Source organism: Camarhynchus parvulus, chromosome 20 (genome assembly GCF_901933205.1).
Source record: "Camarhynchus parvulus chromosome 20, STF_HiC, whole genome shotgun sequence".
NCBI classification, from domain to species: Eukaryota; Metazoa; Chordata; class Aves; order Passeriformes; family Thraupidae; genus Camarhynchus; species Camarhynchus parvulus.
In genome coordinates this window covers 7,237,584-7,249,425 of record NC_044590.1, presented here as the reverse complement: position 1 = coordinate 7,249,425, position 11,842 = coordinate 7,237,584, and the positions used below count along the sequence as shown (strand labels likewise).

The 11,842-nt window shown below is 63.7% G+C and overlaps 1 protein-coding gene across 1 annotated transcript; it reads right to left on the bottom strand.

Annotated features, from left to right (window-relative positions):
• Nucleotides 1-3,101: 3,101 nt before the first annotated feature.
• On the bottom strand, nt 3,102-10,345 carry XKR7 (XK related 7). Its single transcript, XM_030963362.1, has 3 exons — nt 9,921-10,345; nt 4,452-4,651; nt 3,102-4,361 (listed from the first exon to the last, which is right to left on the bottom strand). The coding sequence occupies exons 1-3, from the start codon at nt 10,343-10,345 to the stop codon at nt 3,406-3,408; spliced, it is 1,581 nt and encodes a 526-aa protein (XP_030819222.1). The 3' UTR covers nt 3,102-3,405.
• Between the last annotated feature and the right edge of the window lie 1,497 nt (nt 10,346-11,842).

The following is an 11,842-nucleotide window of genomic DNA, read 5'->3' as shown; positions in this document are numbered from 1 at the left end:
CTCTTTCCTGGGGCTGGGGCTGGTTCTGCTTCCCTATGACCCCACATGAGCCCCGTCCTCATGGGGCAGCCCTGGGGGCTCCCAGCCCACATGCTGTCCTGCTTACATGGGGCCCTGGCACTGGGAACGGCCCTGGCACTGCGAACGGCCCTGGCAGGAGCCCACCCAGCTGCCTCCAGCACTCCATCCCCACAGCTGCCCGTGGGATCTGAACCCACCGTGAGTCTGGGGGTTGGCCGGGGGTCGGGGCCTCCGGCAGGGGCAGGGAGGAGGCTGAGGCTGGCCCGGCAGTGGCCGTGTCCGGCAGCTTCCTCCCCCGAGATGCTGCATCCTGCCTGTGCACCCCTTCCCTGCCGGCCACCGCGGCAGGGCCAGCGACACCAGGCAGGCAGCGCTGCTACAGCCATCCTGCTCTGCTAATGATGCCCCCGAGCAGTCCGGGACAGAGAGGGAATCATCCTGCCCTGCTTTGGAGCCCCAGCTGTGAGCTGGAGGCGCCGACAAGGACAGGATCTCACAGGCAAGGCTTATTGAAATGAATTTAATATCTCATGTTGCAGCAAAATTAAAAATATACAAAAAGTTTGTGGTATACAAAAAAGTCTCGGGACGGACCCCGGCCTCCCGCTCGCCCCCGCCCGCGCCGAGGGTCCCAGAGAAGAAGGTGGCACACAGAGTATTTACAGTACGTGACAGCAGCCGCCGGGTCCCAGCGCCAGGGGGTGCAGGGATGTGGCTGAGACCCCGCGGCAGCCCCTGCCAGAACGAACTTCTCTCACTCCCTGAAGCTGGAGCAGCCCTGCTGCCACCCCTGGGTGACACCCCCAGGGACCAGAACCCCGCCATCCCCAGTGGGAGCTGTGCCCATCCTGGCCCCGGGTCGTGTCCCCTCCCCATCCCAGCAGGCAGGGGGGGGACAGGGCGCTGGGTTTGGCTGCAGCTGCTGTGGCACAGGCTGGGAGGGGTCAGGGGGGTGGCCTGGGGCTGGAGTGAGACTGAGGGGTCCCCCCGAACCCCACACGTGGCCAGACTCCTCTGCCCAGAGCAGCCCAGGGCTGAGGGTACCGTGGCTTGAGTGCATAGAAAAATGTCCCTCCGACCCACCAGCGTGGCCCTGGGGTCCCCACACAAACCCCGGCGTGAAGGGCATGCCCAAATGGCGTCTCTGCCCCGGGGCGGACAGGGGCAGGGGGAGCCCAGAGGAGCTGCCCCGTGCTGGCACACAGTCCCCATATGGCCCTTCCACAGATCCTCTGTGAGCCAGACCCAGGGAGGAGCTGCCACCACCCGGGCACCGCTCAGGGGCTGCGGTGACGCTGCTTGGTGCCTGCAGCGATGAGCCCTCGGCATCCCTGGCTGCTGCCCCCACCTTCCCTGAGGAAAAGAGACCCCCAGAGCGCCCCAGAGCCTGCCCCAGCCCCACAAGCACAGACCCCCGGGGGCTGCCCCAGCCCCACCAGCACAGACCCCCGGGGGCTGCCCCAGCCCGACCAGCACAGACCCCGGGGCTGCCGGGACAGTGGCAGTGGAGGAGCGATGCAGGTGGCAGGGGCCCAGCCCACTGCCCAGCCTCAGCCACGCTCTGCACCCTCCTTCTAAAGGGTTTCCAAGGCTTCCAGTTAGCACCAGCTAGCACCAGTGAACCCAGCGATGGTCAGCCCAGCCTGCTGTCACCCCAGCAACCAAGAAATGGGAAACAAAAGCAACGTGATGCCACCGCCACTGCCACCACACCCCTCCCAGCCCGGCCGTGTCACAGGCCCGGGCACCCCCAGTGGTCCTCAGGACCCCACATCCCAACAGCTCCCAGGTGTAGCTCTCCCATCCCACTCCTCCCATCCTCCAGTGCCTCACACGGTGCCCCATGGCACAGAGGGGCTCTCAGTGCTGCCCACGCTCCCCTGCCCGGGCAGGGCTTGGCACTGTGGCTCGGGGCAGCCAGAGGCCAGAACCCTTTGGAGCCATGGCAGGGGCACAGGGGATGCAGGGAAGGCACAGGGGCCGTGGGTGTGGGGGGCAGCACAAGGCTGGGGGGTCCAACAGCTCCCCTGCCCTGCAAACCCCTGGCAGCCCCTGCACACACACAGACAGACAGACAGACAGACAGACAGACAGACACACACACACACACACACACACACACACACAGCTCCCCGGAACAGCCCCGGCCAGGGGGCACAGGGTACATTCAGCACAGCCCCTCGGTGGGAGCTGGTGGATCTGAGCAAGACCAGGGACACATTCAAACCCAGAGCCCGAGCAGCCCCACCCCTCTGGAGAGGCAGGAGCAGCCAGGGGCAGGCGGGGCAGAGGCTGGGGACAGGCAGGGGACAGGCAGGGGGGACACAGGGTGAGGTCAGGGGAGGGAGGGTCCCAGCTCAGGTTTATACTGCGGAGCTGGAGGGACATGGTGCTGATGAAGGAGTGAATGGAAATGCTCCCGGCTGGGAAGGGATGCCAGCCCAGGAGGGGAGAACGGCTGGGGGTGAATCCCACTTTGGGGAATCCGGGAACGCCGGCGGCCCCGCACAAACCCCTCAGTGGTGCCAGCCAGGCCCTGCCACCCCCGGCCCCAGCGGAGGTAGAAAATGTCACACAAAATGTCACCATTCAGGTGAAAACAAACCCAATGAGATGAAGCAGTTCCTGTAGGGATGGGGGAGAGGATGGGGTGCAGCCATCCTGGCCTCAGCTGGGGACCCAGCTCCGAACCAGGGGTGCAAGGTTCGTGCCCACCCACGAGGGCCCCCCCAGGCCAGGGTCTATTCCCCACAGGATATTGGAGACCCCATGGACTTGGGGACATGGCTCAACCGTGAGCTGGGGGGACTGAGGACGGATATGAAGGGGCTCACTTCGGGTTGGTGTGGCAGAGTTGGGGGAAGTGGGAGACTGGGGGGGACTGGATGGACCCCGGCTGTCCCTGCCCCAGCTCCCTGGGGGCCACAAGCCGCATGCACACCCCAGTGCAGCCACGTTCCATCCCCACGGCTCTGCCGTGGCACAGGCACCTGTGTGCTGCCCGCTGTGCCCACCGTGCCCCACCGTGCCCCGGGCAGCTGACTGCCCCCATGCCCCATCCCAGGGTGCCCCCGGTCCCCATCCTGCACCACTGATATGGGCCACAGCACCCACCGCCTGGGCTCAGGCACCGGTGAGGTATTTTGGCAAGGACGAGCCCTGGAGGGCGTGGGGGCGGCCGCCGTCGGGTGGGACGGGTCTGGGCTGCGGGAAGGCAGCGCGGGGAGGGGATAGCACCAAGAGACCTCCCCGGCCACCGCCCACGAGATGCTTGGCACGGCGACACGGCAGCGCCGGCAAACCCGAAGGAAGGCAAACAGCTGTGGAGACACAGGGTGGCCTGGGTGGCACCGGCGCTCCCGCCGCAGCCTCACGCCCCGCAGCCTACACGGTGGTCTCGTACTCCAGCACCTCCTGCGGGGCGCCGGGGGTGCGGTACTGCAGGCAGGGGGTGGTGGGCGACGCGTACTCCAGCGCCAGGATGGTCTTCCGCAGGCGCCGGTCGATGAAGTGGGCATCCCAGGCCGGGTACTTCTTCCTGGGCAGGTCAATGCGGATGACGGGCCGCTCTGTCCGCGGGGCGCGGGCGGCCGGCGCCGGCAGGGCACGGGGTCTCACCTGGAAGACGGGCACGCAGCTGTCCCGCTCGCCCGGCGCCCCGTCCCGCTCGCCCCCTGTAGTCCGCGGCAGCGAGCGCGGGGGGCTGGTGACGGCTTCCACGGGGGACCCCGGCACCACCGGGGGCGGCTCCTGCCGGAAGATGCAGCCCACGGAGCGGTGGCTGAAGATGGGGCCGTTGGGGTGCAAGAGGCAGTAGTAGATGAACATGAAGAAGATGCCGAGGGCAAAGCTGGAGCTGACCACGCAGACGAGGATTAAGGCGTTGAAGTCGGAGGTGGCCTTGCGGTCATAGTAGAGGAACCAGAGGATGGTGAGGGCGGCGTTCTCTGACAGCGTGATGATGTAGTAGATGCACATGCGGTAGCGGCTCCGACCCTCCTTGACGTTGAACCAGCAGAAGATGTAGATGATGCCCACCACCATGTTGTAGATGATCTCCTCCCACTTGGACATGCAGAAATCCGTCTCGCCCTGGATGATCCAGAAGGTCATGATGCACCAGTGGGTGACGATGAAGATGCCGAAGTAGAGCTGGAACACGGAGGCGAAGAGGGCGAAGGCGATGGCACGAGCGGCGATAGTGAAGAGGTGCCAGAGGATCTGCACCACGGCGCCCTTGTAGGACATGGGCATCTTGTCCTCCCGTGAGTCCCGCAGCACCTTCTGGTAGGACGCGATCATCCAGGCCAGCGAGACCAGCGAGGCCGAGGCTGAGAGTCCTGCGGGGAGCGGCCATGAGAGCCCACACAAGCCAGGGACCTCCCTCCCTCCCTCCCCTTACCCTGTCCCCTGCCAGTGCTGCCCCTTACCCTGCAGCGGCTCGATGCTGTTCTGCTGCACCATGATGCTGAGCTGCAGCACGAGCTGGGGCGCGCTCTTGAGGAAGGCCTCGAGCAGCCGCAGCATGCTGATGTCCGCGCTCTCGAACATCATCCGCCAGTAGAAGTGGCGGCGGCGGTGCTCGGCCTGCCACCGGCTCTGCAGCCCCAGGTACAGCGTGCGGAGGTACCTGTGCGGGGCAGGCCAAGGGTGAGGTGAGCCCACGCTGCCAGGTGAGCTCACCCCACTCTGTCCACACCAGGAATGCCCTGTGACCACTGCCAACCTGTTCCTGCTGATTTGGGACCATGGAAAGCCCCCCTAGGCCAGGGGTGCCAGGAGCTGCAGGGCAACAGCAATGAAGAGCACATCCCTGTCCCAGGCCAGGGCTCCAGTTTGGGAAGGGGCAGCTTGTGTAAAGCCAGCTCAGCACCCCAGAGCCCTGGGCCTCACCATGCTGCCCACCCAGCCATAGAGTGCCTACCCACCCATCACCCCAATCCTTGCCCACCCATGCAGGGTCAGGCTTCCCCCACAGGGACCCCATCCCCAGCTTCACTTTCCAGCCAGCCACGGATTCAGGCTGCCCCAACCCAGCACCACATCCGGCTGCTTCTCAAAAGGGATATTTTGGTCCCAGCTGGCGCAGAGCCCACCCTGCTTCCTCCTGCCCCGGCCAGGATGGAGGAACCAGCTGGTTGTGCCGTGCTGCCCACAGGAAGCTCCTGGCGCTCATGCCGGTGTTGCCTGGGCTCTTGGCAGGGCTGTGGGCTCAGCCACACGCTGGCCCCGGCCATCTGGTGGTCGGCCGGGGGTCAGCAGAGCTGTGCGTGGCACCGACGCACACCCGGCTGAGTCACCGCCACCAGGGACCCTCCCCACGGCACCGGGCCAGACCTGGCAGCGCGGGAGGGGCCGCAGGGCTGGCCAGGCAGGGCTTCCCCGGGCAGTCCTGCCTGCACCACGGCCAGGGCTCTGCTGGCGAGGAGGAGAAAGGAGCCGGGTGAGGAGGAAAACAGGTGCAGCAGGAGGACATCAGGCCACAGATTCCTCCCAGAGAATAAAATCCTCTGGCAGAGCAACGGCTTCTCCATCAGCTCCAGAATGTGCTGCCAGACAACTCCATCAGCCCAGAGCATGGGAGAAAGCCTGATCGCAGCACTTTCAGCTCATCCGTCAGCAGGAGGAGGCAGGAGCCAGCGCTGCTCCCGCTGCAGGGACAGCAGAGTGCTCCCACCCCAGGGGCTGCACAGCCCGGAGAGCACACTGAGGGCCATCAGCTGGGGCCACCGAGCCCTCAGGACACCCTGCTGCCATCTGCTCTGCCCTGCCAGCCCCACTCCCAGCCCCCACCGGCTTCTCTGTGCTGGTGTCAAAGTGACGTTTTAACCTCCACCTCCGGGGCAGCACCTAATTTTAGCCTTTGCTGCAGCCTGTCCCTCACTGCTTGGGGTGGGGAGAGGCTGTGGCCACCTGGCTCCTGGCCCCAGGCACAGATCTGCATCCCAGTGCCACCTGCTCACGGCAGCCAGGCCAGCGCTGCCACTGTGGCACCACCAGGGCCAGGGCCCCTCAGAAGGGCCTGGGGAAGGACTCTCCTCACTGGTGGGGAGCAAACCAGTGGGAAGACAGGGGTGGAAGGCACAGCACTGGGGGAAACAACAGGGGAGGCAATGTAAAGCCCTGGCTGCGGTAGGGCATCATTGCTGTCCCAGGGTGCCCATGCATGAACCAGGCTTGGGAGCTGGTGACCTCATCCTGTCGCTGTAATTAGTCTTGATAATTGGGCTCATCAGTGATCCCACTGTCCACGGCACAGAGCAGCCCCCACAAACAACAAAAAACCCCAGCCCGGGGTCCTGCACTGTTCAACAAGTGACCTGTGGCCTCCCCAGCTTTCAGAAAGGGCACAATTATCCCTCTGTCTGTCAGCTCCATAGGTCTCATTAAAATGAGATTTCATCTCCCATCAACTCTCCCGAATGAAATGTTGATTCTTATTTGTTCTGCATTTGATCATGCCGTGGTGTTTCAGCCCAGCGAGCAATCCCGGCACTGCCAGCGCGGCGGGCACTCCCCAGCCCCGCGCCACGGCAGCTGCACGGGAAACACAGAATCAATCACTTGAAAAAAAATCATTTAATTTTCAAAAAAACTGATGATGAGGCAGAAACCGACAGCGAGAGCTCTCAGGGCTAATTGCTCCCTCCTTTGTATTGCAAAGAGTGATCCAACAAAAACCCTGCAGCAGGAAGGTGGTGGCTTGGTTGGGCACTGGTTTTGTCAGAGCCCCACTACAGCTGGATTTGTCACCAGTGTCACTGTTTGCCCCCAACTCCCAACTACTGAGCCCAGTTCTCAAATGTTGGAAAAAATGAATGAGGAGAAAAGCCCAGCTCTGGTTACAAACAAATCCCCTAATCATCATCCTCGGATGGAAAAGGATGAGGGCCCCTCAGGTCTCAGAGTGAGCAATGGGAAGTGTGATTTTCCTAGAAGATAAATTGGGATCTCATCCCTTAATCCTGTATTTAAACAAGGAGAAAATTGCTTCTCTGTTACAGCCATTTTAATCCCTTACACATCCTACCAAGTCAGGTCATCAGGGAGAGCTGCACATGTGCCCTTGTCACCGCAGCCGCTGTGTCCCACAGCCCCACACCCCAAGCTGCCCTGGCTACTCGGGACACATGGGAGTACCTGATGGCACTTGTGCTCAGGGAAAGGCTTTGTCTGGCCCTAAAAACCCCTTGTCCTTAGCCCCAGGGCCAGGTGGGGACTGGCAGCACGGGGTCCTGCAGCAGGACAAGCTGACACCCCAAAGCTGAGGGCCCCAAGAGCTGGGAGGGCTCCTGCCCCCATATGGACAGAGCAAAGCTCTAGGGAGCAGAGTGGTGGGGAAACCTGCAGGTCCCAGCTCTGCCACTCCTCATGTGCCCACCCAGGATGACCTTGCCCTCCTAGTCTGCTACCAGACTGGCACCAGGACTGAGGGATGGCACTGGGTCCCCGAGCCAGCAGAGGATGGGGGTACACAGGCTGATGGGGGCTGTCAGGAAGAGATGGAACCACTGGTCTGGCCCCAGTGACCCCAGGCAGCCAAACCATGTGTGACCCTGGGCTAACACAGACACTGATAGGGCTGTCCCCAGCCCAGTGGGACCTGCAGCACACCCTGGCCAGCTGCCAGCCCACAGAGGGGGCAGGGGACCCTGGCACACTTCCAGGCAGGAGGACACTGGCATGAGCAGCATCCCTGCCCTGCAGAGCTGCTTTGGTGAAGAAGATGGGGATTTCATGAGTGGATAACAATTCCTGAGCTGCAAAACCATCCAAGCATGGCCCACAAGCACAGTGGTGGTGTGGGACCAGCTGGGGACAGGCCCTTGCTGCTGCTGCTTACACAGGCACACGGTCATGCCACCAGCAGCATCTCCAGAGACCACCCGTGATGGAGCTTGTGTATGTGCACCATGAACATACCAGTGACTGCTAACTTCAACAGATTTAATTAGGGATAACCACAGAGCCAGTGCCCAGAGCTGCTTTTGCAGGTGGGAAGCAGCTTTCTTTTTTGGGACTGGGGGTCTTTATCACAGGTGTGGCTCGGGGCTGTTGAGTGAGGTTGGTAGAGGTGACATCTCCAGAGGTGAGGGAGGAGGCAGGTAAATCAGGAAGGGGGAGATGTTTGGCAAGGGGGACAGTGCTCTGACCAGGGAAAATCCTTTCTTTCAGCTGCAGCATTTATCCAACACTTCTTTAACTGCCACATCCTCCTGCACCGGATCCAACCCCACTAATGGGTTTAACAAACTGCATTTAACTGGTCACCCCAACTAATCCCAAATCCAGAGATTAGAAAGAGCCTCAGCTGCTGCTTGAGACCAACATGTCCTGGAGGGTGAGTGCTGAGAGTTCTCGCTTTAATTGGCTTAGGAGTCTCCATGGCTCAGCCGATCCAAGAGCGGGACTGACACCCCCAGGAGCAAAGCCCCCGGCTGCGGCTCAGCTCCAGCTTGGGCCGGGATCGGGTGTGTCAGGCTCAATCCAGCTGCAGGCAGGGCCAGAGAGCTCCTGTCCTCTCCCTCGCACACCAAAGCAGGTTTTGCACCCACCCTGCAGCCAGAGTAGCCTGAGAGTGGTCCCGTTGTCAGAGGGATGGAGGAGGGCAGGTGTGCTGAGCACGGCACACACTGCACTGTCAAACAAAGTTAAACACCCGGAGCATCCCAGAAGGAGCAGCAGAGGAATGAACATGCAGACACCAATAGGGAACGAGCAAAGAGCCTCTACTACAGCATTCAGGAGGGGAAACAGGATGGAAACCCGAGCAGGGAGTGCTGCCGGCTCCAGGCATTGTTCCGGGCATTGCCTTTGTCTGTCCTCCCCGCACCGGCTCCTCCAGAGCCGCCAGTGCCCGGCCCTTCCCCAGCGCGGGGCTGGAGCTGGGAGGGTGCAGGGCTGGGTCTGCAGCACAGTGGGGGAAGGTGCCAAGAAAACATCACCTTGTGCAGCTGGGGGGTCTGCAGAGAGGCAGGTGAAGGGCCTTGAGCTCCCCCAGCCTGTCTGTCTGCTGCTTGCCCTGCCCACGCCACCAGCCTGTCCCCAGGACTGGGATGGGGCAGCAGCAGAGCCTGCACAGGCTGGGAAGCACCAGCACCTCCTTGCCCACCACCCCACATATCCAGTGAGATCAGGACAGGAGCCTCGAGGTGTCCAGGGCCCAGCATAGTCACTTCACACCCCCAGGACCACACTGCCATGGCCAGGAAAGTCCCCAGCAGGCCCAGCACAACCTGGCAGCAGGGATGGCAGGGCTGTGGCACTGAGCTGGGCTGCAGCTCCTCACCCACACCCACAGCTCCTACCCACACCCACAGCTGCTACCCACGGCCCCCTGTGCCCATGGCTGAGAGCTCTTCTCCATCACCCATCTTTCCAGGGCTGCAGAGACACTGATTCCTGTGCCTCCCCAGCTGCCTGGGCCCCTGCTTTCACCTCTCCATCCCCACCCATCTCCCCATGCCTTGCCAACCCCTCCTGGAGTCTCCATGCTGTTATCCCCACCCATGCCCCTGCTGCACTGTGCCGCTCCCTCCAGGCCCTGCCTGGCTCCATGACCCCCATGTGCCCCCTCCCCACATACCTCCAGCCCTGCCCAAGCTTTAGCAGGAGGATCAGGCTCTGCAGCAGCCCCATCCCAGCCCCCTGTACCCTCACCCCCAGGTACCCTTATACCTCCAGACCTGCCCCAGCTGCAGCAAGTGTGTCAAGCCCAGAAGCATCCCCATCCCCTCAGCACCCCTATCACCCCGATACCCCCATGCCCCCCGTTCTCCCATACCTCCCATACAGCCAGCCCTGCCCCAGCTGCAGCAGGAGAATCAGGCCCTGCAGCCGCCCCATCCCCGCTGTGCCCCCACCCCCCGGGCACCCCCACGCCCCGGGTACCCCCGTACCTCCAGACCTGCCCCAGCTGCAGCAGGTGGATCAGGCCCTGCAGCAGCCAGACGCAGAGGCGGCAGCAGCCGCGGGGGCCGCTGTCCTTGGTGCCGCCGCCGCTGTCCTTGGTGCTGGCGGCGAAGTCGTACACGAACCACCTGAGGCTGAGCATCTGCACCACGAGCGAGGGCAGCAGCACGAACAGCAGCGTCAGCCCGAACCACCAGCGCTGCCCCCGCACGTAGTAATGGGCCGCCAGCCACAGGTCCGAGGCACCGTCCGCGAAGCAGACGAGGAGCGCGCAGAACACCCAGCAGCCGTCCCGCAGCCGGTACCGCCGCGCCGGGGGCTCCGCGCCCGCCTCCTGCCGCCCGCCGCCGCCCTCGGGGCTCTCCAGCAGCACGGCCGGGCCGCCGCCGCCGCCGTCCGACTTCGCGGCCATGTTGTCAGGGGAAAGGAGGAGAAAGGAGGGAGCGGGAGAGACTTCCGGAGGGATGGAGCCCGCCCCGGCAGCGCCCGCCCCCGCCGGCCTCGCCCCGCGCCCGCCGACACCGGCTCCCCCGCCCGGCGCCGGGCGCCCGCGGCGGCTCCCGCCGCTCCCCGCCGGAAGGGGCAGCCGCCCCCGCCGGCGCCGCGGGGTCCCGGAGGAGCGCTCGGTGCCGCCGGGCGCCGCCCCGCGCTGGGAAGGGCAACCGGCCCCTCCCCCGGCCGGCCCCCAGCCCCGGTCCCCGCCGGCAGGGACCGCCCGGACCCGCCGAGCCCCGCACGGTGCACCCACCCCGTCCCGGCGGAACCGCGCTGTCCACGCTGTCCGACCACCCCTTCCATCCCACCGAGCACCGGAGCTTCCCGGGAAGCTCCTGGGTACCCCCGCGGCCCCGAGGATTGGTCCAGGCAAGACCCTGACTGTGGGTGCAGGCTTGGCCTGAGGTCCGGGTGGGTGGAGGTGTGGGTGCCTCTTCTCCCCTTGGGCTGAGACAGGACCACAGACCACCAAACCCCGGCCCAATGCAGCCAGAGAAGGTCCCAGCAGGGACTGGCTGGGCTGGACCTGAGCCCTGCTTTGGAGGGAGAGGCATAGAATCATCACAGGATGGTTTGGGTTAGAAGCAACCTCAAAAATCAATTTGTGCCAACCCCTTGCCAAGGGCAGGGACATCTTCCACTAGACCAGGCTCCTCAAAGAAGTTGTATCCTCTTTGAGAAGACCAGCGATGGGGTTTGGTAGCAGGCTTTTGTTGTTCCTGAAATGAAACTCGTGAAAGAGTTACAGATGTTATTCCCCAGCCTTGGGAATGTCCCTGGAAGTGAAGTACCAAGGCCACAGGAGTCTGCCCTGCTCTGCCGCTCCACCTCTCCTGCGCTTGCTGCCTGCGGGAGTTTGGACACAATGTGTCGGGCGGAGCGAGGGGCCGCACCCCGGGATATGGGATTTGGGATATGGGATTTGGGATATGGGATATGGGATTTGGGATATGTGCTCACATGAGAGGCAGCGCTGTGCCGGCATCCCCGGCACGGCTGCCAGGGAAAGGGGAAAGGGCTTTCTCTCCTTCGTGGCGGGTCTCCAGGGACGGTGACAGCATACGGGCAGCTGCCTGCTGGAGGCAGCCCCAGCCCCCAGCCCACGGGGCCGGGCTCCGGCTCTGGCTCAGCCCCCGAGGCTCAGCCTGCTGCGGATGAGCCTGGCTGGAGCCTGGCCCGTGGTCAGCACACCGTGGCACACTAAGAGTGGGAGTGTGTTTGATCCTGGGAAACACAGCTAACTTCCAAATCCTGCCTTGCAGGGTGGCCAGAGGGATCAGCACAACCCGGGGGTGGGGTAAGCCTGGATTCCTGGGATGAAATCCAGGGGGTGAAGATGTTCCTCAGCACAAGGGAGTGGCCGGGCCCTCGGCAAGGCTCTCCCCGTGCTGCATGTATTAGCATTGATAATGAA

Coding starts and splice junctions, on each gene's coding strand:
- XKR7 (XM_030963362.1), bottom strand. CDS start 10,345: ATGGCCGCGAAGTCGGACGGCGGCGGCGGCGGCCCGGCCGTGCTGCTG. Junction 4,652..9,920: donor CAGCTGGGGCAGGTCTGGAG/GTACGGGGGTAC, acceptor TGCCCCGCACAG/GTACCTCCGCACGCTGTACC. Junction 4,362..4,451: donor CAGCATCGAGCCGCTGCAGG/GTAAGGGGCAGC, acceptor CGCTCCCCGCAG/GACTCTCAGCCTCGGCCTCG.